The sequence below is a fragment of the Cydia pomonella genome, chromosome 20 (genome assembly GCF_033807575.1).
Source record: "Cydia pomonella isolate Wapato2018A chromosome 20, ilCydPomo1, whole genome shotgun sequence".
Taxonomy (NCBI): Eukaryota; Metazoa; Arthropoda; class Insecta; order Lepidoptera; family Tortricidae; genus Cydia; species Cydia pomonella.
This window is the reverse complement of record NC_084722.1, coordinates 1618061-1642922: the sequence shown is the minus strand read 5'-3', so window position 1 is coordinate 1642922 and position 24862 is coordinate 1618061. Positions and strand designations below refer to the sequence as shown.

At 47.2% G+C, this 24862-nt stretch overlaps 1 protein-coding gene across 1 annotated transcript in view; it reads left to right on the top strand.

The window, feature by feature from the left end:
- Positions 1 to 23807, top strand: part of LOC133528993 (protein strawberry notch) — a 52838-nt gene extending 29031 nt beyond the window's left edge. Inside the window, exons 16-30 of the mRNA XM_061866545.1 lie at positions 470 to 636; positions 1505 to 1687; positions 1923 to 2114; positions 2970 to 3133; positions 8430 to 8620; positions 8865 to 8941; positions 10188 to 10376; positions 11002 to 11096; positions 11445 to 11522; positions 12696 to 12807; positions 14636 to 14778; positions 15218 to 15405; positions 15582 to 15756; positions 22545 to 22692; positions 22937 to 23807. Coding sequence (XP_061722529.1) covers positions 470 to 636; positions 1505 to 1687; positions 1923 to 2114; positions 2970 to 3133; positions 8430 to 8620; positions 8865 to 8941; positions 10188 to 10376; positions 11002 to 11096; positions 11445 to 11522; positions 12696 to 12807; positions 14636 to 14778; positions 15218 to 15405; positions 15582 to 15756; positions 22545 to 22692; positions 22937 to 23040 — 2206 coding nt within the window. The 3' untranslated portion in view covers positions 23041 to 23807. The remainder of the gene's footprint in view (positions 1 to 469; positions 637 to 1504; positions 1688 to 1922; positions 2115 to 2969; positions 3134 to 8429; positions 8621 to 8864; positions 8942 to 10187; positions 10377 to 11001; positions 11097 to 11444; positions 11523 to 12695; positions 12808 to 14635; positions 14779 to 15217; positions 15406 to 15581; positions 15757 to 22544; positions 22693 to 22936) is intronic.
- Positions 23808 to 24862: the final 1055 nt, after the last annotated feature.

Sequence of the window (24862 nt, the reverse complement as noted above, 5' to 3'; positions counted from 1 at the left end):
TGTTGTTAGAAATACGTTAAACATTTTAAAAGAAGTTCCCATTTTTAAATACAGAATTTTCCTTTCAATACAAAAATGTGATGGATAAGTTGCGACATCGAGTTTACGAGTAAACTGTCGTGAGACATACAAACATTTTTAGGTCACTCGCGCGACATGTTTCGGAGAGCCTAGGTCTCTTCTCAAGCACTAACAGTGATTAAAAACACGTAAAAATAGTTTAAGTTGCGACATTTTTCCTTTTTGATTATTTTGCCATTTGGGGAAACAAATTTATGATAAAAAAAATAGAAACACTACTATATAAATTATAAAGAAAAAGCGACCGAGGCCTCCAGTGCCCATGGCTGGGACCTAACCAACGTCCTCTGCATTTGCGGTAGATGCCTAAACCACATGACCACCCGAGCCATGACAACATGATGAATTATTATTATTGTTTTTTTGACAATTGCTTTTATTTCACCAGGGGCGTGTTCCAATCCCTGGTCGAGAAGCACTTCCCCGCACCGGACCGCGAACGCATCAACCGGCTTCTAGGCCTCGAGGGGCCTAAAAAGGCTCTTCCAGCGCCTGCACCCAACGGCCGTACCCCTACCGTACCTGCGTTGACGGGGGAGTCCAGTAAAAGGAAATGTAAGTACGAAAAATAACCAATCAACCGGCCTTCAGGCCTCGATTTAAGTGTTTCATCTAGCCAGTGACCATCCGCGTTGGAGGCATGTTGTGCAGACGCAGGTGCGTCAGTTTGAAGCTAGGCGGCGCACAGAACTCGACGCTAAGCGCGACGAGCTGAAGGTCACACCACACATACTTTACAATTGGGTACTTCACACATGTTGAATATTATAACAAAATTTAGTTAAATGGATAGAAAATGGGCCATCCATTATAAAAAAGTGGAATAAAAAAAAAAATTGAGGATATAAAAAAATACAAGGCTCCAGTCTAAAAAAAATTTTTGTCTTTCAAAAATGGAAAAAAATGGTACCAATCGATTCCATACATTTTATTGAAAAATAAATTGTATGACAAATATACACATAAACGCAATATTTCAGGGTCAAAATGGCAATTTCCTTGATCTTCTATACATTTAGGACAGACGTATTAGAGGCGTTTCAATCGTCGTGTGCGAGCGTCAGACTTTAACTCTCATTTCTGACCATTGTGTTGCTTAAATGCCATGAGTCCTATATAGACATTTGATCCTCAGAAAAATCAAGATCGTTTGACATTATTTACAAAAAACTGTCAAGTAGCCAATTATATCGGAGGGGTGCTGTCCAGCAGCGCGTGTGGTCGCACATTCGCTGCAAAAATTGGCTATATCAGTCACCTGAGAGCGCACCAGCGACGCTCTCAGCGGTACAACGCAGCCGCTGTGGCCAAAAACGTCTAGAACATGATTTAATGTCAGATTCACGCTATTATAATAGTTGTGTTTACAATTTACATCTATGCGTGTCATCAGAACGATCCCTTAGTTTCATTATCTTTCCAGTGACATCACGACAGCAAGCCAACATAGCGGCAAAGCGAGCTCGCGGCGGTTCGTCATCCGACGAATTTATCCGAGGATCTGACGACGAAGCGGACGCGGAGTCGGGGGACGAGCGCAGGCGATCCGACTCCGAGAGCGACTCGAACCCGTTCCGCGCCGGTTCCGGCACGGACTCGGACACTGGTGAGTATTACATCTATTTAAGGAACGTCTACGGAGGAAGAGAGCTCACGGCGGTCCTTCTTCCGACGAATTCATCCGTGGCTCCGGCGATGAATCAGAAGCGGAATTCCATTCCGCGCCGCTTCCGGGATTGACTCTGATACCGGTTCATATTAGACCTAGACCTTACATTACAGATATTTCTCAGGGAATGCAATCAATGAAATGGCGCTAAATCTCATAATAATTTCCCCAGAACCCTGGATGAGAAAGAAAAAACCTCTCAAGAAGAAGAAAGCGGCGTCCCCCAAGAAGAAGCCGTCCACCACACAGGACAAAATCGAGAATATGTTCTCCAGAAAGACCAGCACCGCGCCCACGGTCACCGTCGCGGCGCCCGGCGGGATGCTGACCGGGACGCCCGTCGGAACCAACGGCCTTTATCTAGGTGAGACTTGCCTTCCTCTCACAGCGACGCCCGTCAGATCCAACGAGCTATTTTTATTTCATTAAATACAGCGACTATATTTACAGGTAAACCCTATTACAATAGTGCCTTAAATAATCCTTATTTCTACTTATCTTATGATGTTCAGGGTCCCTTGCGGATACACTTCGACCTATAGGGATCATATGTGTAATTACCCCCTTAGGAAAGATTCGTCAACTACTCAAGAGCTTTTTCGATCAGATGGAGATATACTGGATGATGGAGCATATGGGTAGCATTTTGAATTCCTTGCAATTCATTGCATAATACACGTTTATGACACTTTAGATTTCGATATTTCATTACATAATACAAAAAAAAATACAATTTTTATTTCAATATATTATATTATGTAATAATATATATCTAGATAGGAAACGTCCTCCATACAGGGCACTCGAAAATGTAAGCCAGGTTAATGCAGAACTTACTTTCATGTTGCGTTTCATGATGACGTTGCTATTTGCCTTTTTATAAAAGAAAATCTGCAGTTTCGAAATAAATATGGATACAAATAAATAAAGCAATGGAAGAAGACCGCTCATGCCTACTTTTATCAATAATACCGCCTTTTTTCCTGATAAATCTGTGTTAGAACCAATGGTTGCCTGGTAGAGAACGTCTTAAATCTGCTATTTTTTTAAATTTCATATTGCGCAATATAGTTTAAATAAATAAGTAAATAAATTTGCCCCGTTGGATATAGTTGCCGAGCGGACCCCAGGCTTTATTGGAGCTTAGGCAAAAAGCCGGGACTATGCTAGGAGAAGGAGATTTAGTACTTGGGAGAGTATAATGAGTATTGTCCCCCAGGTCCAGCGCGCAACAGCCAGCCGCCGCCGCGCTCGGCCATCGAGCGCGCCTGCAGCATGAAGGAGGAGCTGCTCGCCGCCATCGAGCGCCTCGCCCGCCGCCTGCCGCCCAACACGCTCGACCAGCTGGTCGACGAGCTGGGCGGCACCGAGAACGTGGCCGAGGTAACACTACTGTTCACTGACGAGACGACCACCGTGACGGAACACTCACATAGAGCGCCTCGCCCGCCGCCTGCCGCCCAACACGCTCGACCAGCTGGTCGACGAGCTGGGCGGCACCGAGAACGTGGCCGAGGTAACACTACTGTTCACTGACGAGACGACCACCGTGACGGAACACTCACATAGAGCGCCTCGCGCGCCGCCTGCCGCCCAACACGCTCGACCAGCTGGTCGACGAGCTGGGCGGCACCGAGAACGTGGCCGAGGTAACACTACTGTTCACTGACGAGACGACCACCGTGACGGAACACTCACATAGAGCGCCTCGCGCGCCGCCTGCCGCCCAACACGCTCGACCAGCTGGTCGACGAGCTGGGCGGCACCGAGAACGTGGCCGAGGTAACACTACTGTTCACTGACGAGACGACCACCGTGACGGAACACTCACATAGAGCGCCTCGCGCGCCGCCTGCCGCCCAACACGCTCGACCAGCTGGTCGACGAGCTGGGCGGCACCGAGAACGTGGCCGAGGTAACACTACTGTTCACTGACGAGACGACCACCGTGACGGAACACTCACATAGAGCGCCTCGCGCGCCGCCTGCCGCCCAACACGCTCGACCAGCTGGTCGACGAGCTGGGCGGCACCGAGAACGTGGCCGAGGTAACACTACTGTTCACTGACGAGACGACCACCGTGACGGAACACTCACATAGAGCGCCTCGCGCGCCGCCTGCCGCCCAACACGCTCGACCAGCTGGTCGACGAGCTGGGCGGCACCGAGAACGTGGCCGAGGTAACACTACTGTTCACTGACGAGACGACCACCGTGACGGAACACTCACATAGAGCGCCTCGCGCGCCGCCTGCCGCCCAACACGCTCGACCAGCTGGTCGACGAGCTGGGCGGCACCGAGAACGTGGCCGAGGTAACACTACTGTTCACTGACGAGACGACCACCGTGACGGAACACTCACATAGAGCGCCTCGCGCGCCGCCTGCCGCCCAACACGCTCGACCAGCTGGTCGACGAGCTGGGCGGCACCGAGAACGTGGCCGAGGTAACACTACTGTTCACTGACGAGACGACCACCGTGACGGAACACTCACATAGAGCGCCTCGCGCGCCGCCTGCCGCCCAACACGCTCGACCAGCTGGTCGACGAGCTGGGCGGCACCGAGAACGTGGCCGAGGTAACACTACTGTTCACTGACGAGACGACCACCGTGACGGAACACTCACATAGAGCGCCTCGCGCGCCGCCTGCCGCCCAACACGCTCGACCAGCTGGTCGACGAGCTGGGCGGCACCGAGAACGTGGCCGAGGTAACACTACTGTTCACTGACGAGACGACCACCGTGACGGAACACTCACATAGAGCGCCTCGCGCGCCGCCTGCCGCCCAACACGCTCGACCAGCTGGTCGACGAGCTGGGCGGCACCGAGAACGTGGCCGAGGTAACACTACTGTTCACTGACGAGACGACCACCGTGACGGAACACTCACATAGAGCGCCTCGCGCGCCGCCTGCCGCCCAACACGCTCGACCAGCTGGTCGACGAGCTGGGCGGCACCGAGAACGTGGCCGAGGTAACACTACTGTTCACTGACGAGACGACCACCGTGACGGAACACTCACATAGAGCGCCTCGCGCGCCGCCTGCCGCCCAACACGCTCGACCAGCTGGTCGACGAGCTGGGCGGCACCGAGAACGTGGCCGAGGTAACACTACTGTTCACTGACGAGACGACCACCGTGACGGAACACTCACATAGAGCGCCTCGCGCGCCGCCTGCCGCCCAACACGCTCGACCAGCTGGTCGACGAGCTGGGCGGCACCGAGAACGTGGCCGAGGTAACACTACTGTTCACTGACGAGACGACCACCGTGACGGAACACTCACATAGAGCGCCTCGCGCGCCGCCTGCCGCCCAACACGCTCGACCAGCTGGTCGACGAGCTGGGCGGCACCGAGAACGTGGCCGAGGTAACACTACTGTTCACTGACGAGACGACCACCGTGACGGAACACTCACATAGAGCGCCTCGCGCGCCGCCTGCCGCCCAACACGCTCGACCAGCTGGTCGACGAGCTGGGCGGCACCGAGAACGTGGCCGAGGTAACACTACTGTTCACTGACGAGACGACCACCGTGACAGAACACTCACATAGAGCGCCTCGCGCGCCGCCTGCCGCCCAACACGCTCGACCAGCTGGTCGACGAGCTGGGCGGCACCGAGAACGTGGCCGAGGTAACACTACTGTTCACTGACGAGACGACCACCGTGACAGAACACTCACATAGAGCGCCTCGCGCGCCGCCTGCCGCCCAACACGCTCGACCAGCTGGTCGACGAGCTGGGCGGCACCGAGAACGTGGCCGAGGTAACACTACTGTTCACTGACGAGACGACCACCGTGACAGAACACTCACATAGAGCGCCTCGCGCGCCGCCTGCCGCCCAACACGCTCGACCAGCTGGTCGACGAGCTGGGCGGCACCGAGAACGTGGCCGAGGTAACACTACTGTTCACTGACGAGACGACCACCGTGACAGAACACTCACATAGAGCGCCTCGCGCGCCGCCTGCCGCCCAACACGCTCGACCAGCTGGTCGACGAGCTGGGCGGCACCGAGAACGTGGCCGAGGTAACACTACTGTTCACTGACGAGACGACCACCGTGACGGAACACTCACATAGAGCGCCTCGCCCGCCGATGTATTTTTAGGTATTGAAACAAAAATAAACAAAATCTACCCTCAAATGGCTCCTTAACCCTCCGTTTGTCTAAGCGCTGATTAATGCGAATGAATTTAAACCTATTGTATTAAACAGTGGATTTAAATTCACACGCACTGATCAGTGCTTAGAAAAACGAAGGGTTGTTGGCGTAAGGCCTTTGTTATCCCACTTCCTAAATTATCTAACCCTAGTTCTCTAAATCATTTTCGGCCCATCTCCATTCTTCCTTTTCTCTCGAAAATTCTTGAGGCAGCAGCTCATACACAGATTTCCAAATTTATACACGGTAACAACTTGCTTTCTTCGTTTCAATCGGGATTTAGATCAGGGCACAGCACCACCACCGCACTTCTCAATGTTGTTGAAGATGTAAGAAATGGCATGGAGAATTCCAGAGTAACGGTGTTGGTGCTTATCGATTTCTCCAACGCTTTTAATGCGGTTGATCATGACCTACTTGTTGCGACTCTTACACATCTGAGGGTCTCATCAAAAGCGACTGAGTGGTTCGCGTCTTACCTTTCTGACCGCGTTCAGGCTGTTAAAGCCAGTGGATGCTTATCTGCTTGGTGTGACCTGAACACGGGGGTACCACAAGGTGGGATCCTTTCTCCTCTTTTATTCTCAATCTTTATTGACCAAATCACCTCCAAAATCCGCAGCTCTTACCATTTATATGCAGATGATTTGCAACTTTACGCCCATGCTTCTGTGGAAAACGTTAATTCTGCTGTTTCCCTCATCAATGACGATCTAGTTCACATAGCTGAATGGTCCAATAGCTTTGGCATCAGTGTCAATCCGGCAAAATGTCAGGCTATTATTCTGGGTAGCCATCATCAACAAGTAAAGCTTGGTGCGGTTTCTGTCGCGCCGATTTTGTTTGATGGCACTGTTATTCCAGTAACTAAACAAGTGAAAGATCTCGGCCTAGTATTAGATTCTAGCCTTACCTGGAATGACCAAGTCTCTGAAATAAGTCGGAAAGTTTCAGGAACATTGCGTTATCTCTATAAATTTAAGAATTTTCTCCCAGTAGGTACTAAGAAATTACTTGTGCAGACTCTAATTTTGCCAGTTATTGACTATGCGGACGCGTGCACGACTAATATCTCTCAGGAGTACCTCAATAAGCTAGACCGTCTTATGAATAATGGCATACGTTTCATTTTCGGACTTCGCAAATACGACCATGTTTCTTTTTATCGCCGTCAGCTAAATTGGCTCTCCATCCGTCGTCGTAGGTCCCTTAGAATCCTGAGTATTCTATTCTCCATTTTGTTCGAGCCTTCCTCCCCTGGTTATCTTAAACGTAAATTCACTTTCATCACCCCCCGTCCAGGATGTGAACTCCGTTCCTCCCGTTCTCTCAAACTCTCGATTCCTTCTCACCGTACTGGTTTTATGTCTAACTCTTTCGCCGTTGAGGCAATCCGTCTCTGGAATTCCCTCCCTCTCTTTATTCGACAAGCCCCAAGCAAACCCGTTTTCAAACGACTACTTCGCAAGCATCTTCTGTCAGAAGAACTTAAATAAGGTTCACCATCATGTATATGTACATAATTATATGTATTAGTCTATCTTTTATACATTATATAAGTAGTAGTATTTAACTATTTATATATTTTTAATATTATTTGACTTCACGTTTAATTTTTCCTTATTATTTGTTATTATTTTTTCCTGCACCAACATACACAAATGTCTCTGTTTGACCCAATGGTTGACTGGTAGAGAATGCCTTTTGGCATTAAGTTCGCCATTTGTACATTTTTCTTTATGTGTGCAATAAAGTTTAAATAAATAAATAAATAAATAAGGGTTAAGCCAGTTCGGAGGGCGCCGTGGTGAATGTCATCATCGATCCCAGTGCGCCCTCATGAACGGCAAAGAACCCTCTTTGCCGTTGAACGGCAAAGAAACGCCGGAGTGGGTTTAGTGGGTAGGGCCAAATTCTCCTCCCCTCTTGCAAGGAGAGGGGAAAGGAGTGGCGAGTCCCACACACCGTGCGTAAATGCATTCCCACTCGGTCAAAAAAAAAAAGGGTTAACCCTTTTCCAGGCATAGTACGATTTATTGACCACATACGCGCCATTACAATTTCAACTTTAGCATTGCGATTTAAGGTTCAAATTAGATTGCAGTTTCTGGAAATTGACTTTTCTTCAAATGAATCGTAAAAGCTGGATTAATTGGAATATATTTGGATTTTTTGTAAACCTTGTAGATTGGTGCGGCCTGGAAAAGGGTTAAGCCAGTTGAAGGTAGATGAAAACATTACATGATCAAATAATGTAGGTTAAAGTCAGGTCGTTCAGTGACAGATCCAGGCGGTTTTGTATTTGGTTGGTTAACCAATAAATGTTATAACTACCCGAAAATGTACAAACTGTTTGTTTACTTTTATTTAAATACCTAAAGATACAAAGTATACGTACCCACGTCACTATACTGGCTATACTTATAGAAAAGGAAAACTATACTATGAGCGTAGCGAAACCAACTGAAACCTAACTAATTTTACACTTGCCTTGTCCACAGATGACAGGCCGCAAAGGGCGCGTTGTGCAAACGGAAGACGGTCAGATCCTCTACGAGAGCAGATCCGAAGCCGACGTGCCCCTAGAAACGCTCAATCTAACGGAGAAGCAACGATTCATGGACGGCGAGAAAGATGTAGCTATTATTTCTGAAGCGGCGTCTAGTGGTATCTCACTACAAAGTGACAGGAGGTAAGGTTTAGTGTAATGATGCTACAGACTTTTAATATGTACTGTGCTCGATTATTAGGCCGCGTACTAGACGCTAGTGGCACGCGGCGCGGCGAGCGGCAGATCAAGGCCATTCATACATTACTCTCAACCAAATGTTTGAATAGCCTTGTGCGTCCAGGCCGCAGCCTAAATGTGATACAAATTCGTAGTCATGCTTTGTTGAATTAGCATATTATTATTTAAATCACGGTTCTGTATTCAGGGCACGAAACCAAAGGCGGCGCGTACACATCACCCTGGAACTACCGTGGTCGGCCGACAGGGCTATACAGCAATTCGGTAAGTTTATCCTACCCTATCTTACCCTACATTCACTTAAATCTTAATTATAAGGCGAAGTTGCCTTAAGATGATGGAAGAATATATTATACATCTCCCCTTATTTCTGTTAACAAAAATGGAGAATTGAAGGAAATTTTGTGTTTATTATTTCACGGTGACTACTACAGGTCGTTTCACGAAAGCTGGCACGAATGAAATAAATGAAACTTTCATTGTACTCCAAACTCTTGAGTGAGGGAGTACGTAAGATTCTATGCGAATAACTAGTTCTCTCCAAACTAAATTACGGAGACATAGTGTATGGGCCACATCGACACAGCCGTCGAGGCAGATACAGCGAGGTCAGAATGCCTGTTACTGTTTCTGTTATTCAGTCCTGGAACTGGAATATTTACAGACGACATGGTACTAGATCAACCAGGCGTTGTCTTTTAGAAATACCTACACAAAACTTATTTTACGGGCTGATTCCGCTATCTTGCAACCAAGTGCTGGAATAATATCCCTCCACCATTAAGATGCCTTAAAACAAAACAATCGTACATGTCTCATTTTAAAATATACCTTGTAAATAAACAAAATGCAGGAATTCTGCACGGGTATTTGGTTGCAGATTACCGAATCTAGTCTGTATGTGTACAAACAATTTATTTTATAAATTTTATTGTAGGCCGTTTTCTACTCCATATCTGATATATATCTGATATACACCAACCCGCACCACACTTTTACATAATACATAATCCATACTACGACACTTATTATTATTATTGAATAGGCAAGCTTCTAATTATTTTTGTATATTTATTATCTGGGTTCTAGCAGAATTTTCAGTGCTTCATCTGAAAAAGTGGAACCAGAACTCGTTTGTTTTGCTGCAACGCACACAGCAAACCTACCCACCTTTTGTTTTGTTCTTTATTTATTTTGTTGTTGCTATTGTTTATATTATTTTTTGTTAATATGTGTGTATCGTGGCAAGCGAATAAATGGTTTATCTATCTATCATTGTATGAGTGACACCTGTATCGGCATACAGTCAGAGCCGCCTTTATTGGTTAATGTCACACACAATTAGATATTTTCATTCACTCATTCGTTCCATTCGTGTCTGCTCTTCTGAATTGACCAACACAAATTTTACATAGCAATGCTCCCAGAGTTTTCATGAAGCCTTGACATCACGTTTCTACACTGAAAGAATAGATGGTACATTTTAAAGTTCATTTCGTTGTGTATCCAGGTCGCACACATCGGTCCAACCAAGTGAACGCCCCGGAGTACATCTTCCTGATCTCGGACCTGGCCGGCGAGCGGCGCTTCGCCTCCACCGTGGCCAAGCGGCTCGAGTCCCTCGGCGCGCTCACGCACGGCGACCGGCGCGCCACCGAGACCAGGGACCTCAGCCAGTTCAACATCGACAACAAATACGGTGAGCTGGTCTGGTGCCAAATGTTTTGGCAGAGGACTAACTTAAACACAAACTATGGTAGAATATAAAAACAAATACGCGTCATACTTGTGAACGGGTGCTGTTTGTGGAGACCGGTCTGTTTAAGCTTACACGGGCTTCATGTGTTATAAGTGTGTAACTTTACTTTTGAGTGGCATTAACGTGAGACACTTCATTCGGTTCTTGTCTGTTTGTCTGATTTAATTTCATATCTTTTAATTATTTATTTAATAATTCAAGTCTTGCAGACCCTTCTATCTAAGGATATTTTAATGATCGTTTTTTTTATTATATTTTATCTTTGACACTTAGAGACGTTTTTTTACATCTCTAAAGAATTTTAGTATTTGTCGTTTGTATTTTTTCATCGTAGCTTTTTTGTGTAATTCGACACTTAAAGACTTATTTCATTGATTCCATATTAGTAATTGTATTCTGTTATTTTTATTGATTGTAAAAAATTTACATGTAAAAGTGCCCCTGTGGCCTATTTGCTGAATAAATGTTTGTTTGTTTGAAATATCAAGAATACAGATGTGGCATAATAAGTACGTCGCCTAGATATACAAAAAATATATTATTATAACTGCAATTTGTTTAACAGGTCGGACGGCGCTTGAAGCTGTGATGAAGGCCATCATGAAGTACGAGACGCCACTTGTGCCCCCGCCGAGGGATTACAATGGAGATTTCTTCCAGGTAACATATCTATACTCAAAAAAAATTAAAGGAAGAAAAAATATCACTGTGGAGAAAAACAACATTTACAATTTTTGTTTGAGAAGAACTCTCGCATTTGAATACGTACTTAGCTGATACTGTCGGAAAGGAAGAGCTTCGCTCCTTCAGCTCTACCCACCTTCTGTTAGTGGAGTATGTGTACAAACGCGAGATTTAGAAGCGACGAAAGAGCGAATCTTACCTGGCGGTCTTCGCCACATTGACCTAATATGATTGACCTTGATTGAATACTAAGTTAAAATCTTATAGATTCCTCCCGCTCGATATATTCTTCAGTAAAATTATCAAACATTATTTTTATAACAGGATATCGCCAGCGCGCTAGTGGGAGTAGGACTAATAACCAACAGCGAATCGGCGCCCGGGGTGCTCACGCTGGACAAGGTACGTCTGCGCTTGGCTTGCGTCACATTCCTATCTTGGCGGGGTCGCCATGTGAAGGTGGGGATCGGCGCCCGGGGTGCTCACGCTGGACAAGGTACGTCTGCGCTTGGCTTGCGTCACATTCCTATCTTGGCGGGGTCGCCATGTGAAGGTGGGGATCGGCGCCCGGGGTGCTCACGCTGAACAAGGTACGTCTGCGCTTGGCTTGCGTCACATTCCTATCTTGGCGGGGTCGCCATGTGAAGGTGGGGATCGGCGCCCGGGGTGCTCACGCTGGACAAGGTACGTCTGCGCTTGGCTTGCGTCACATTCCTATCTTGGCGGGGTCGCCATGTGAAGGTGGGGATCGGCGCCCGGGGTGCTCACGCTGGACAAGGTACGTCTGCGCTTGGCTTGCGTCACATTCCTATCTTGGCGGGGTCGCCATGTGAAGGTGGGGATCGGCGCCCGGGGTGCTCACGCTGAACAAGGTACGTCTGCGCTTGGCTTGCGTCACATTCCTATCTTGGCGGGGTCGCCATGTGAAGGTGGGGATCGGCGCCCGGGGTGCTCACGCTGGACAAGGTACGTCTGCGCTTGGCTTGCGTCACATTCCTATCTTGGCGGGGTCGCCATGTGAAGGTGGGGATCGGCGCCCGGGGTGCTCACGCTGGACAAGGTACGTCTGCGCTTGGCTTGCGTCACATTCCTATCTTGGCGGGGTCGCCATGTGAAGGTGGGGATCGGCGCCCGGGGTGCTCACGCTGGACAAGGTACGTCTGCGCTTGGCTTGCGTCACATTCCTATCTTGGCGGGGTCGCCATGTGAAGGTGGGGATCGGCGCCCGGGGTGCTCACGCTGGACAAGGTACGTCTGCGCTTGGCTTGCGTCACATTCCTATCTTGGCAGGGTCGCCATGTGAAGGTGGGGATCGGGAACTCATTAATCGTGACCAGTATTTATTGTATCACTTTACGAAGACAGGTTAAATGTACAAAGCTCAACGCAGATGATGTAGTGAATGGGTTTCAAGTAACGGGTGAGATTTGGTATTTCCGGTTGCGAAAAAAAAAACAAAGTATTGTATATGGATATTGGTTTAAACTCTAGTTTGCCCGTGAAAGAATAGAAGCAACCTAATATCTTACTTGCCTTTTCCTTATTTTCGTGGTAATTATATTGTATTTGTTGTAGGATTACAACAACATGTCGAAGTTCCTGAACAGGATACTGGGTATGCCGGTCGAGCTACAGAACCGCCTCTTCAAATACTTCACGGACACGCTCAACGCGGTCATGGAGCAAGGTATCATTCATTGTATATTAGTATATTATGAATAAAACAATTAATTTGAATCAGTGAAAACATTACTTATAGATGGTAGGATCGTATAGATGTGCTATACCGCGTGCGCCTGTGAGGGACAGAACATACGCAATGCAACATAATTTTTAAGCAAAAAAAAACTGACTTCATTGAGGGAGACCGGTGAAAGAACGACTATTGTTGATTTGAGATTTCATACAATGAAATTAAAAAGACAGCGTCCTACACCTAATTATGTAGAAAAGGAGGTAACATGTTTTATTTTTTTATGCCACTGCACCCACCTTGACACATTTCAGATTTGCCCTATGGTTGACTGGTAAAATACCTACCCGCAATAGGGTATTCGACTGTATTTAAGATAAATTCTTTCAAACCATGCATGAAATAAAGCACTAGATAATTATTAAAAAAACGAAATAGGATAGAAATATAAAAATGTGCCTTGAAAACCTAACTGCTTGGCAAAGAGAACAAATTGCCAAAAATGAACTATGCATCATTGAAGAGTTCCGTTCTGTTCATCATCAGCAATTCCACTTCATCAAATGTCACTTCTACAAATGTAAATACTTGATTGGTTAGTGAAAATACTAATCACTATATATATGCCTTTAACATTTGAGGAGTTCCCTCGAGTCCTCATGGACCCCATCGTCAGAACTCGAACTTGACAAAGATTTGTCTTGGAAATCTAATTTGCTTAACAAACACAGCGAAGAGGACAAATCGCCAAACGTGTACTATGCGTCGTTGAAGAGTTCCATTCTGATCATCATCAGCAGTTCCATTTCATCAAATGTCACTTTTTTAAATGTAAATGCTTGATTTGTCAAAGAAAATACAAAAATCACTATATGTATGCCTTTCATATTTGAAGAGTTCCCTCGATTCCTCATGGACGCCATCCTCAGAACTCGAACCTGACAAAAAATTGTTTTGAAAATTTAATTTACTTAACAAACACAGCGAAGAGGAGAAATCGCCAAACGTGTACTATGCGTCGTTGAAGAGTTCCATTCTGATCATCATCAGCAGTTCCACTTCATCAAATGTCACTTTTTTGAATGTAAATCCTTGATTTGTTGTAAATCCTTGATCGTCAGAACTGAGTTTTGACAAAAACGGGACCAATCTGTATGTATATACATTCAAACAAAAATAATTTTCATAATCGGTTCAGAAATGACGGAGTTATGGAGTAACAAACATAAAAAAAAAAAACATACAACCGAATTGATAACCTCCTCTTTTGAAATCTTGAAGTCGGTTAAAAATTAAAAACACACGTTAACATTCCTGACAACATACCAAAAACAACCTACGTAATTTGGTCGGGTTATTTGTTGCCCATCATAAAAAAACGGTGGGCATAAAAAAAGAGTCTACGTCACTTAGGACTTTTTAAACGTAGGCAGAAAGGAAAAGTGACACTATGATGAGGACAAACAATTACAGCGCTTTCTCTGATACTCCTACTGAAAGACTATCTCACAAGAACACGAGACTATCCCGTTCTGTCAGTTCCCCTCACCACTCAAACCCAATCCATAATAAATACTCGATTCATGTTTTGATACAATGTTTATTGAATGATTGACGAATTTCATGGTTACGCAACTAGGAAGTAACTTAGCACCAAAAAATAAAAAAAGCCGTCTTTCGTCGTTTTGCAATTCTACGCGCAGTGCGTCCTGATGCAGCGTTTTCACGGGCCTTGAACAAAAAAGCCTGCTGTTACGCGTGCTGCCTTAGTGGGCTTCTGAATGGAAATGTCAGCAGTGATTACAATGGTATGTGTTTGCAGCCAAGCGCAGCGGGCGGTTCGACCTCGGCATCCTGGACCTGGGCAGCGCCGGCGAGTGCGTGCGGCGCGTGCGCTGCGTGCGCTTCCTGCGCCGCCACGCCACCGGCACCGCGCCCGTCGAGCTGCACACCGTGCATTCTGAGGTACACCCCACTACTAACTATGTTTTTTATTTCATGTTTTTCGGAAACTTGCGCAGCGACCTAAAGTGGATCTTGGCCTCGGACACCAAAGACCGCTATGCTTCTCTGTCCAAAGCCGTTTCTGTCGAGTCGACGGCGCCGAGTTCGCTAAGGTCTTTTTGTATGTCTCTCTAGCGATACTTAGGGCTAGGATTTTTCGGAGACTACTTTTTCCAAATCCACCAACGGAGCGGCAGTTGACGTTCATTAGCTTTTATGGTACACCTACCTTAAACAGTTAACAAATTGTCTTCGCTTTGGTGAATGTAAAGTGGCTATATTACGACATGTTCGTACTCGAACTATTGAACTGAATGTTTAATACCTTAAATTTAATGATTTACCCCTTAAAATTCAATAAGATTTAAATACTTATAAGTAACTAAATATTTGTCCCCAGCGCGGCATGGACTGGACGGAGGCGCTCGAAAAGCACTCGCAACACGACGGGCCCAAAGAGGGCTTCTACCTATCAGTCGCGCAACGCAACGGCAAATATACTGCCGTGTTATGTATTGCCGTAGGCAACCAACACGCGAGAACACAGACCAAGCTCAGCAAGAAGGAGCAGATGTATCAGATATACAGGTTAGTTAGATGCGAGAACATTCGTTTTATAATTACCTGTAACACATGGGGAAAGTTCTCTAATAAATTGAGTTGAAACGCTGGCGCGGTCGCCATGTAAAGTGGGGTATTGAGTGAAACAATTTTTCCTTAACGAATTTATTTAAATATTACTAAATAAGATCATTCCTTCGCAGGCCTAACACCGGTCTCCAGCTACGCTTAGAATCCCTCGCGGAGATCGAGAAGAAATACAAACGAGTGTCGGCCGAGGACGCCGAGACGTCGTGGCGCGCGCAGCACGCGGCGTCGCTGCGAGTGTGCAGCCACGCCTACTGGCGCGCCTCCTGCAGGAACGCGGCCAGCTGCGAGGTCAGTACATGGAGTGATACACGAGCATGTAGTGATACAGCACGCGGCGTCGCTGCGAGTGTGCAGCCACGCCTACTGGCGCGCCTCCTGCAGGAACGCGGCCAGCTGCGAGGTCAGTACATGGAGTGATACACGAGCATGTAGTGATACAGCACGCGGCGTCGCTGCGAGTGTGCAGCCACGCCTACTGGCGCGCCTCCTGCAGGAACGCGGCCAGCTGCGAGGTCAGTACATGGAGTGATACACGAGCATGTAGTGATACAGCACGCGGCGTCGCTGCGAGTGTGCAGCCACGCCTACTGGCGCGCCTCCTGCAGGAACGCGGCCAGCTGCGAGGTCAGTACATGGAGTGATACACGAGCATGTAGTGATACAGCACGCGGCGTCGCTGCGAGTGTGCAGCCACGCCTACTGGCGCGCCTCCTGCAGGAACGCGGCCAGCTGCGAGGTCAGTACATGGAGTGATACACGAGCATGTAGTGATACAGCACGCGGCGTCGCTGCGAGTGTGCAGCCACGCCTACTGGCGCGCCTCCTGCAGGAACGCGGCCAGCTGCGAGGTCAGTACATGGAGTGATACACGAGCATGTAGTGATACAGCACGCGGCGTCGCTGCGAGTGTGCAGCCACGCCTACTGGCGCGCCTCCTGCAGGAACGCGGCCAGCTGCGAGGTCAGTACATGGAGTGATACACGAGCATGTAGTGATACAGCACGCGGCGTCGCTGCGAGTGTGCAGCCACGCCTACTGGCGCGCCTCCTGCAGGAACGCGGCCAGCTGCGAGGTCAGTACATGGAGTGATACACGAGCATGTAGTGATACAGCACGCGGCGTCGCTGCGAGTGTGCAGCCACGCCTACTGGCGCGCCTCCTGCAGGAACGCGGCCAGCTGCGAGGTCAGTACATGGAGTGATACACGAGCATGTAGTGATACAGCACGCGGCGTCGCTGCGAGTGTGCAGCCACGCCTACTGGCGCGCCTCCTGCAGGAACGCGGCCAGCTGCGAGGTCAGTACATGGAGTGATACACGAGCATGTAGTGATACAGCACGCGGCGTCGCTGCGAGTGTGCAGCCACGCCTACTGGCGCGCCTCCTGCAGGAACGCGGCCAGCTGCGAGGTCAGTACATGGAGTGATACACGAGCATGTAGTGATACAGCACGCGGCGTCGCTGCGAGTGTGCAGCCACGCCTACTGGCGCGCCTCCTGCAGGAACGCGGCCAGCTGCGAGGTCAGTACATGGAGTGATACACGAGCATGTAGTGATACAGCACGCGGCGTCGCTGCGAGTGTGCAGCCACGCCTACTGGCGCGCCTCCTGCAGGAACGCGGCCAGCTGCGAGGTCAGTACATGGAGTGATACACGAGCATGTAGTGATACAGCACGCGGCGTCGCTGCGAGTGTGCAGCCACGCCTACTGGCGCGCCTCCTGCAGGAACGCGGCCAGCTGCGAGGTCAGTACATGGAGTGATACACGAGCATGTAGTGATACAGCACGCGGCGTCGCTGCGAGTGTGCAGCCACGCCTACTGGCGCGCCTCCTGCAGGAACGCGGCCAGCTGCGAGGTCAGTACATGGAGTGATACACGAGCATGTAGTGATACAGCACGCGGCGTCGCTGCGAGTGTGCAGCCACGCCTACTGGCGCGCCTCCTGCAGGAACGCGGCCAGCTGCGAGGTCAGTACATGGAGTGATACACGAGCATGTAGTGATACAGCACGCGGCGTCGCTGCGAGTGTGCAGCCACGCCTACTGGCGCGCCTCCTGCAGGAACGCGGCCAGCTGCGAGGTCAGTACATGGAGTGATACACGAGCATATAGTGATACAGCACGCGGCGTCGCTGCGAGTGTGCAGCCACGCCTACTGGCGCGCCTCCTGCAGGAACGCGGCCAGCTGCGAGGTCAGTACATGGAGTGATACACGAGCATGTAGTGATACAGCACGCGGCGTCGCTGCGAGTGTGCAGCCACGCCTACTGGCGCGCCTCCTGCAGGAACGCGGCCAGCTGCGAGGTGGTTGGTACATGGAGTGATGGTGGCCGATAGTGACGCCTAAACTGTTTAGCTGCTATACATAAGAAATACAAACGAGTGACGGCCGAGGACGCCGATACGTCGTGGCGCGCGCAGGGTGCAGCCACGCGTAATGGCAATTTTACCATACCCATTCTCAATTTCTATAAAAAAGATCACATATGTGGTATTTGCAAAACTATTTACACGGATAAAATACGTTAGTTACATTAAGCATTTCATACAGATTAAAATGATCCTTTACACCACACAATATAAATGAATATCTCATGAGTAAATCAAAAATTCCATTTCGATATTTGTTATTGCTTTATATATGTGTGCCGCTTCGGCATCAGTGTGCGCGCGACCGCGGTTACGTACGGGCGTGCGTGTGAGGTGCACTCGAAGCGCGATTAAAAATGTCGTCATCTCAGACGGTTAAGTGCGCGAATTGCAATATTGTAATATGTGAACTATTAGCGTATGTTCAAAATAAAGCGGGTGTGATGGACAACGATAGTATGTTGAGGATCTGTTTATCTGCCTTCAACGAAAAGGAAATAAGTGAGGCGAAAAAAATGCTTTTCGAATCCATGAGTGATAAAACAAGAAGAAATATTGCGAGAAGAATGGAGGGTAAAACGCTTAGGGAGCTGGAGGACATTATGCTGGTATTTAATGAAGTGGAACGTGAGCTGTTGCCAATCTTTGTAGCCAGAGACCTGAATAGGCTACCAGCGGTTACTTTTGATTTTTTGGATGCATCGTCATTACTAAAAGATATAGTTAGGTTGAAACAGGAAGTACAGGATATAAAAAATACATATGCGACTAATAAGCAAGTGGAAGAACTAGAAAACAAATGGTCACAGGATAAATATGCATCTTTTTTGTACGGGCAGGCGAACGTTAATAAAAGAAGAGGTGCGTGCGTTTTAAATAGCGGGCCGATGGGATTCTTATCGCCGGGCGGCGGGTCAATGATCGGGCAAGATGGCAATGACCGTGGTGACTCGTCGTTCTTGAAAGCGCAAGCGGAGGCGCCCGCGCAAATTAACTGGCCGCAGCGAGATACGCCGTCCCGTTCGCGCGGGAGTAGCGAACGAGTACTATCTCCCTCACACGAGTTAACTAGACAGAATGCAGGTTCACCGGGTGCTACGGACGATTCTACGTCACAACAACGTTGCTTGGAGCGGGTACAGACGACCGTCATTAGTGGCAATAAAGTTGAAACTCGTTCGGTGCAGCCGGATGACAAGGTTGTTAACGAGTCAAGACAAGAGGTAAACACATTAGCTAGCGGTGCGGATGGAAACAGGTTATCTTTTGCGAATATGCTACAAAATGGGGTTGAATGGAAACAACCGAATAACGATAATGGTTGGGAGACGGTGCAACGTAAAAAACCAAAATATAAGTATATCGGAAATAAAGGCAAGGCCGAGTCGAGCTCAAACATGAGATTTAAAGCCGCGGAGGTCAAAGTGCCATTATTTATTTATAATGTACATAAAGATGTGTCAGAGGACGACATACGGGATTATTTATTGCAGAAAACCGGTGAAAATGTAGCCTTAGTAAAAATAAAAATGAGAAAACAGAAGGCCTATCACTCCTATAAACTATTCGTGGCGTCAGACAAATTAAATATTTTCATGGATGACGCACTGTGGCCGGAGGGGGTTTACTACAGGCGGTTCATCTCTCTGAGGGATCGCGGAGAGGAGGCACTTAAGGAAAGCGGTGAGAATGGAAATATTATACAGAACGAACAATATGACAGATACACCCATTAGTCGCTTAATAAGTTTTAACTGTAAAAGTCTGAAGAGGTCGATAGAGGGTGTAAGGGATCTGTGCAAGGAAGGAGACATTGTGGCATTGCAGGAGACCTGGCTATTGCCGCACGACTTGCCGCTTCTCGGGACAATACATGAAGACTTCGCATATACGGGATCATCTGCAGTCGACACAGGGGCCGGTATACTTATAGGGCGGCCACACGGGGGAGTCGGGCTGCTATGGAGAAAGTCTGCGTTTTCGGAAGTCACCGTAGTCGAGTGTAAAAATGTGCGGTTAGTGGCAATAAAGGTGAAAGTGCGGGAGTCCACATTCCTAGTATTTAGTGTATATATGCCGGTAAATGAGCTTGAAAATGTGCCGCTGTTCACTGAATGCTTAGGCGAGATTAGTGCTATCAGCGAGGACAGCACGGACGTTGAGGCGATATATGTTTTAGGGGACTTTAATGCGCATCCTAAGGAACTTTTTTACCATGAATTGCTGCAGTTCTGCGAAACGCAGATGTGGAGTTGCGTGGATTTGGAAATGCTGGGCTCTGATTCGGGGACATTTACATTTACGAGTGAAGCGCACGGATGTAACAGGTGGTTGGACCACTGTGTTGTCACGGAGGCAGCGAGACAAACGGTTTGCAACGTGAGTGTGAAATATGACGCATATTGGTCGGACCACCTGCCGCTCATAATTGATTGTAAATTAAATAAGCTACAGATTAAATGTACTACTGGTAGGGTACGTAACGACGGGGTAATGTGGGGTGACAGGCAACCTTCGCAAATAGAAGTGTACCAAGCACTGTGCAACGAGAGCCTGAGAATGCTAGACTTTCCGACCGAGCTAACGTCATGTGCTGATAAATTATGTATGGAACGAAATCACTCGGTAATTTTAGATAAAATGTATGACGACATAATTGACACATTGACGGATGCGGCGAGAAAGTCTAGCAGGAAAGGGCACGCCAAGCGAAATGTCGTAGCGGGGTGGAACAAGTACGTCGCGGGCGCCCATAGACTCGCTAGAGAAAAGTTTATGGTGTGGATGTCGTTAAATAAACCTAAACAGGGACGAGTGTATGATGATATGTGTGATTCCAGGAGGGTCTTCAAGTCAAAATTAAAATGGTGTCAAGACAGGCAGGACCAAATTAAAGCCGACATCCTTGCCACTAAACGAGCAACAAATGACTTCAAAGCCTTCTGGAAAAGCACTAATAAGCTTAATGTGAGACCTAGTGTCCCTGGGAGTGTAGGGGGAGTTAGCGACAAGAAGGGCATGGCGAATAACTTCAAGCGAGTGTTTTCTATAGACCCAATCCTCCATAAACCTGTAAAAGCGATGCTATGTGCTGAGTCCGTTATGGGTGAAAGTACCCTTAGTTTCTCAGCTAAGCAAGTTCAAAATGTGATTAAAAACATGCAAAGGGGTAAATCGCCGGGGCATGACGGGCTCAGCATAGAGCATCTCAAGTATGCGGGCATACACCTGCCACGGGTGCTGGCCATGTTCTACACGATGTGCTTAAGATACGCTTATCTCCCTAGGAAGCTCACTAGGACAGTTGTAGTGCCGCTGATAAAGAACAGAACGGGGGATTTGTCGGACATAGGAAACTACAGGCCCATCTCTCTGGCAACTGTTCTCGCCAAAGTACTTGATAGCCTTATTAATGAGCAACTTTGTAGATACGTGAAGCTGCATGATGCACAATTCGGCTTCCGTCAGGGATTGTCTACCGAGACTGCAATATTGTGTGTTAAGAGGGCTATCAGGTACTATAAAGACAGGAATACACCCATATATGCGTGTTTTCTGGACCTGTCGAAAGCATTTGACCTGGTTGTGTACGACGTACTGTGGGACAAGTTAGCGAAAACGGGTATACCAAGGGAGTGCGTCGAACTGTTAAAGTACTGGTACGGCAGCCAGGTCAATTGCGTGAGATGGGCGGGAGAAGACTCAGACGAGTATAGTCTCAAATGTGGGGTTCGTCAGGGTGGACTAACATCTCCCATTCTGTTCAACCTCTACGTTAATGGGTTGATCGAGGAGCTCAGCAACACACATGTCGGATGTCATATAGAAAGAACGTGTTTCAACAACATCAGCTATGCAGACGACATGGTGTTGCTGGGTCCGTCGAGCGACTCGTTACGAAAACTCATCACTATATGCGAGGGGTATGCTGAGGAGCATGGTCTTAGGTATAACACTAGCAAGAGTGAGTTCGTCCTCTTTAAAGCCAAGAAATACAACCCAACAACAATACCTAAGATCATGCTTTGCGGTGTGCCCCTGAAGAGAGTGGAGAGGTTCAAATACCTGGGGCATATCCTTACAGAAGATCTGAAGGATGACCTAGACCTTGAGAGGGAGAGAAGGTCGATGGCGGTGCGTGGTAATATGATTGCCCGCAGATTTGCAAGGTGTAACGAACAAGTCAAAATGACGCTTTTTAAAGCATACTGTCAGGCGTTCTACACCTGCAGTCTGTGGGTAAATTTTACCCAAAGGGCATACAACGCACTGAGGGTCCAGTATAACAATGTCTTGAGGATGCTGTTGCGACTGCCCAAGCACTGTAGTGCATCTAGCATGTTTGCGGAAGCGCGAAGTGATGACTTTTTCGCAATCAGACGCAAGCGTGTTGGATCATTACTTAGGCGAGTGCGTTGCAGTGGCAATAGCCTCCTCAGGACATTGTCGGAAAGCCTAGACTGCCCTACAACAAAATACTGGGTCGAAGTTGCCATTGGAAGGGCCAAATAGGAAGTTTTTTGTTTTTATTTGGTTTATGTTTTTATTTTATGTGTTTGCTCAAACTAACATAGTTATTAAGTCTAGAGTATAAGTACTAACATAATATGGATCTTTGATCTGAAATAAATAATTTTTATTTTTATTTTATTAGCTGGAAGGTGCAATTTGTCATTAGAAATAATAAATGAATAAAATGGTTGCAGGTGGGGCTGAGGCGGCGCACGTACCACGTGCTGTCGGGCTCGGTGCTGGCGGTGTGGGCGCGCGTGGAGGCCGTGCTGGCGCAGCGCTCGCAGCTCAACAAGATGCAGGTCGTGCGCATCAAGACCGACCAGGGACTCAAGATTGTCGGTGAGCCTACACACACACACACACACACACACATACTCATGTCATGACCCTAATTTTCAGTGACTCGGTCAGTGAATTCAAAGAAGGTTCTAATTTAGACGTTTATTTATGAAATGAGCACGGACACTTTATCGAAACATATCATCGTCTCGTTCCCATAATAATCCTTACTAAGCTTCCTGCGACAATTAGGAAGTTCCTTTGAGATTCGATAATATTTATTTATTGAATATTTGTTTCCCAGGCACGGTGATCCCGAAGAACTGCGTGGAGCCGCTGAAGGAGACGCTGGCGTCGGACGCCGTGAACGTGTCGGAGCAGGCGTTCGAGCAGGCCGACCTCAAGTGAGCGCGCCGGGCGGGGCTGCGCGGCCGACGCTTCCCAGCTGTACCACTGTTCTCCCGGACGTATGTTGTTGTACCACTGTTCTCCCGGACGTATGTTGTTGTACCACTGTTCACCTGGACATATGTTGTTGTGTCACTGTTCATCTGGACATATGTTGTTGTATCACTGTTCATCTGGACATATGTTGTTGTACCACTGTTCAACTGGACATATGTTCTTGTACCACTGTTCACCTGGACACATGCTGTTGTAACAGTTGTAAACTTTGGTCGGAATATAGATCGAGGTGTAAGTACCACTGATTTACTGATCATATATTACGTAAATGTATAATATGAAAATAACAGTTTTAAACTTTGGTCTGACTGGATTCAAAACTAGAAATAATTTTAATCACATAAGGCGGCGTTGGCGATAAAAAAAAAGATTAGGAGCATACATTACATAAGTAATTTAAATTTCGCTCCATGAGTTTGATGAAAATGTTAAGCGATGAAAATTAACGCCTCTTTAATATTCCAACCAAGTAACTACCTTTACATACAGTCCTATTATATTCGTATACTAATAGCAACACTAAACTGTCCATCAGTCCAATAAAATAAGGCTTACGAATAACAACAATTTTGTTAAAGTTGTAACAAATTAAATTAATGGTACTTGACAAAAATACAACATATTTAATGACAGGGACATTCGACAGATCTCGCTGGGTTCGGGACCATGGTCATACGGGCCATGGTTCGGTACCATGGTTACCTGGACCATGGTTGCACGGGCCATGGTTCGGGACCATGGTCACACAGGTCATGGTCGGGTGTGATAGGCCTTGCCGTCGGCTTCGGCTCTGGTAGTCAATTATGGATTCTTAGGGTGGTTTCTCATTCAGCCTCCTGATGTGTTCAAATTTTGGAAACGCTTGGCTTTATATGCTAAGACTTGTCAAAGTCAAGAGAAGATGAGTGGGCCCTTAGTAGGGTAAATGCTGAAATTATTGACATTAAATCAAGAATAAAAGTTGCAGATGTGTCATTGTTGGCTGTCACCAAGTGCATAGAGTCATTAGTAAAGAGTGTTCACTCCAAACATAGCTAAAATCCATTTATAATTAGTTTTATACTTTATTTATGATAAGACTCAAGCTTAAGAAGTAAGTTTAAGCAAGTTTAAAACACACGGCGCGCCCTCGAGCAGTGAAAACATGTCGTTGCTTCGTGAAGACAATCCTCGAAAATGGATCGAACATGTCGGGCGCCTATTCGACTTATTTTCGATTCTCACGGGAGTCTGATAGTTAGTTTAAAACTTCTTAATCATAAGTTTAATCATACCTACCTACCCACATAACTTATTATTTATTAAAAAAAAATTATTATTATTTATTAAGTACCTTACGAAATCCATGTTAGGCGTGAGCACTCTCAGCTTACTTATTTCTCTTTACCAACGGTTACTTTAGCGACGTCTAAAGTAAAAAAGATTTTTGCGAATTTCATTCATATTTGCAAACAAAATAATCTTAGATTTGAGAGTATGCAGATATATTCCAAAGATGGGAAAACAAATTCCTAACAATATGTCAATAATTGTGCGAGTTTACCCCACTTAGGAGGATGTTAGATTTGTATAAGTTTTACACAGGGTGACATTGAGAAGGTAAATTTGGCACATATGGTCAAGACCCAGAGGTCCTTAACAGGCCCTTAAGCGTTTCCGATGTATTGAAGCCAAATTTCGCTTTTCGATTGCTGTCTTCGCGAGCTTTGGGACAGTTATGCCTATTGATAAAGCTGTTATATAATAATCTCTTTCTCAATAAAAT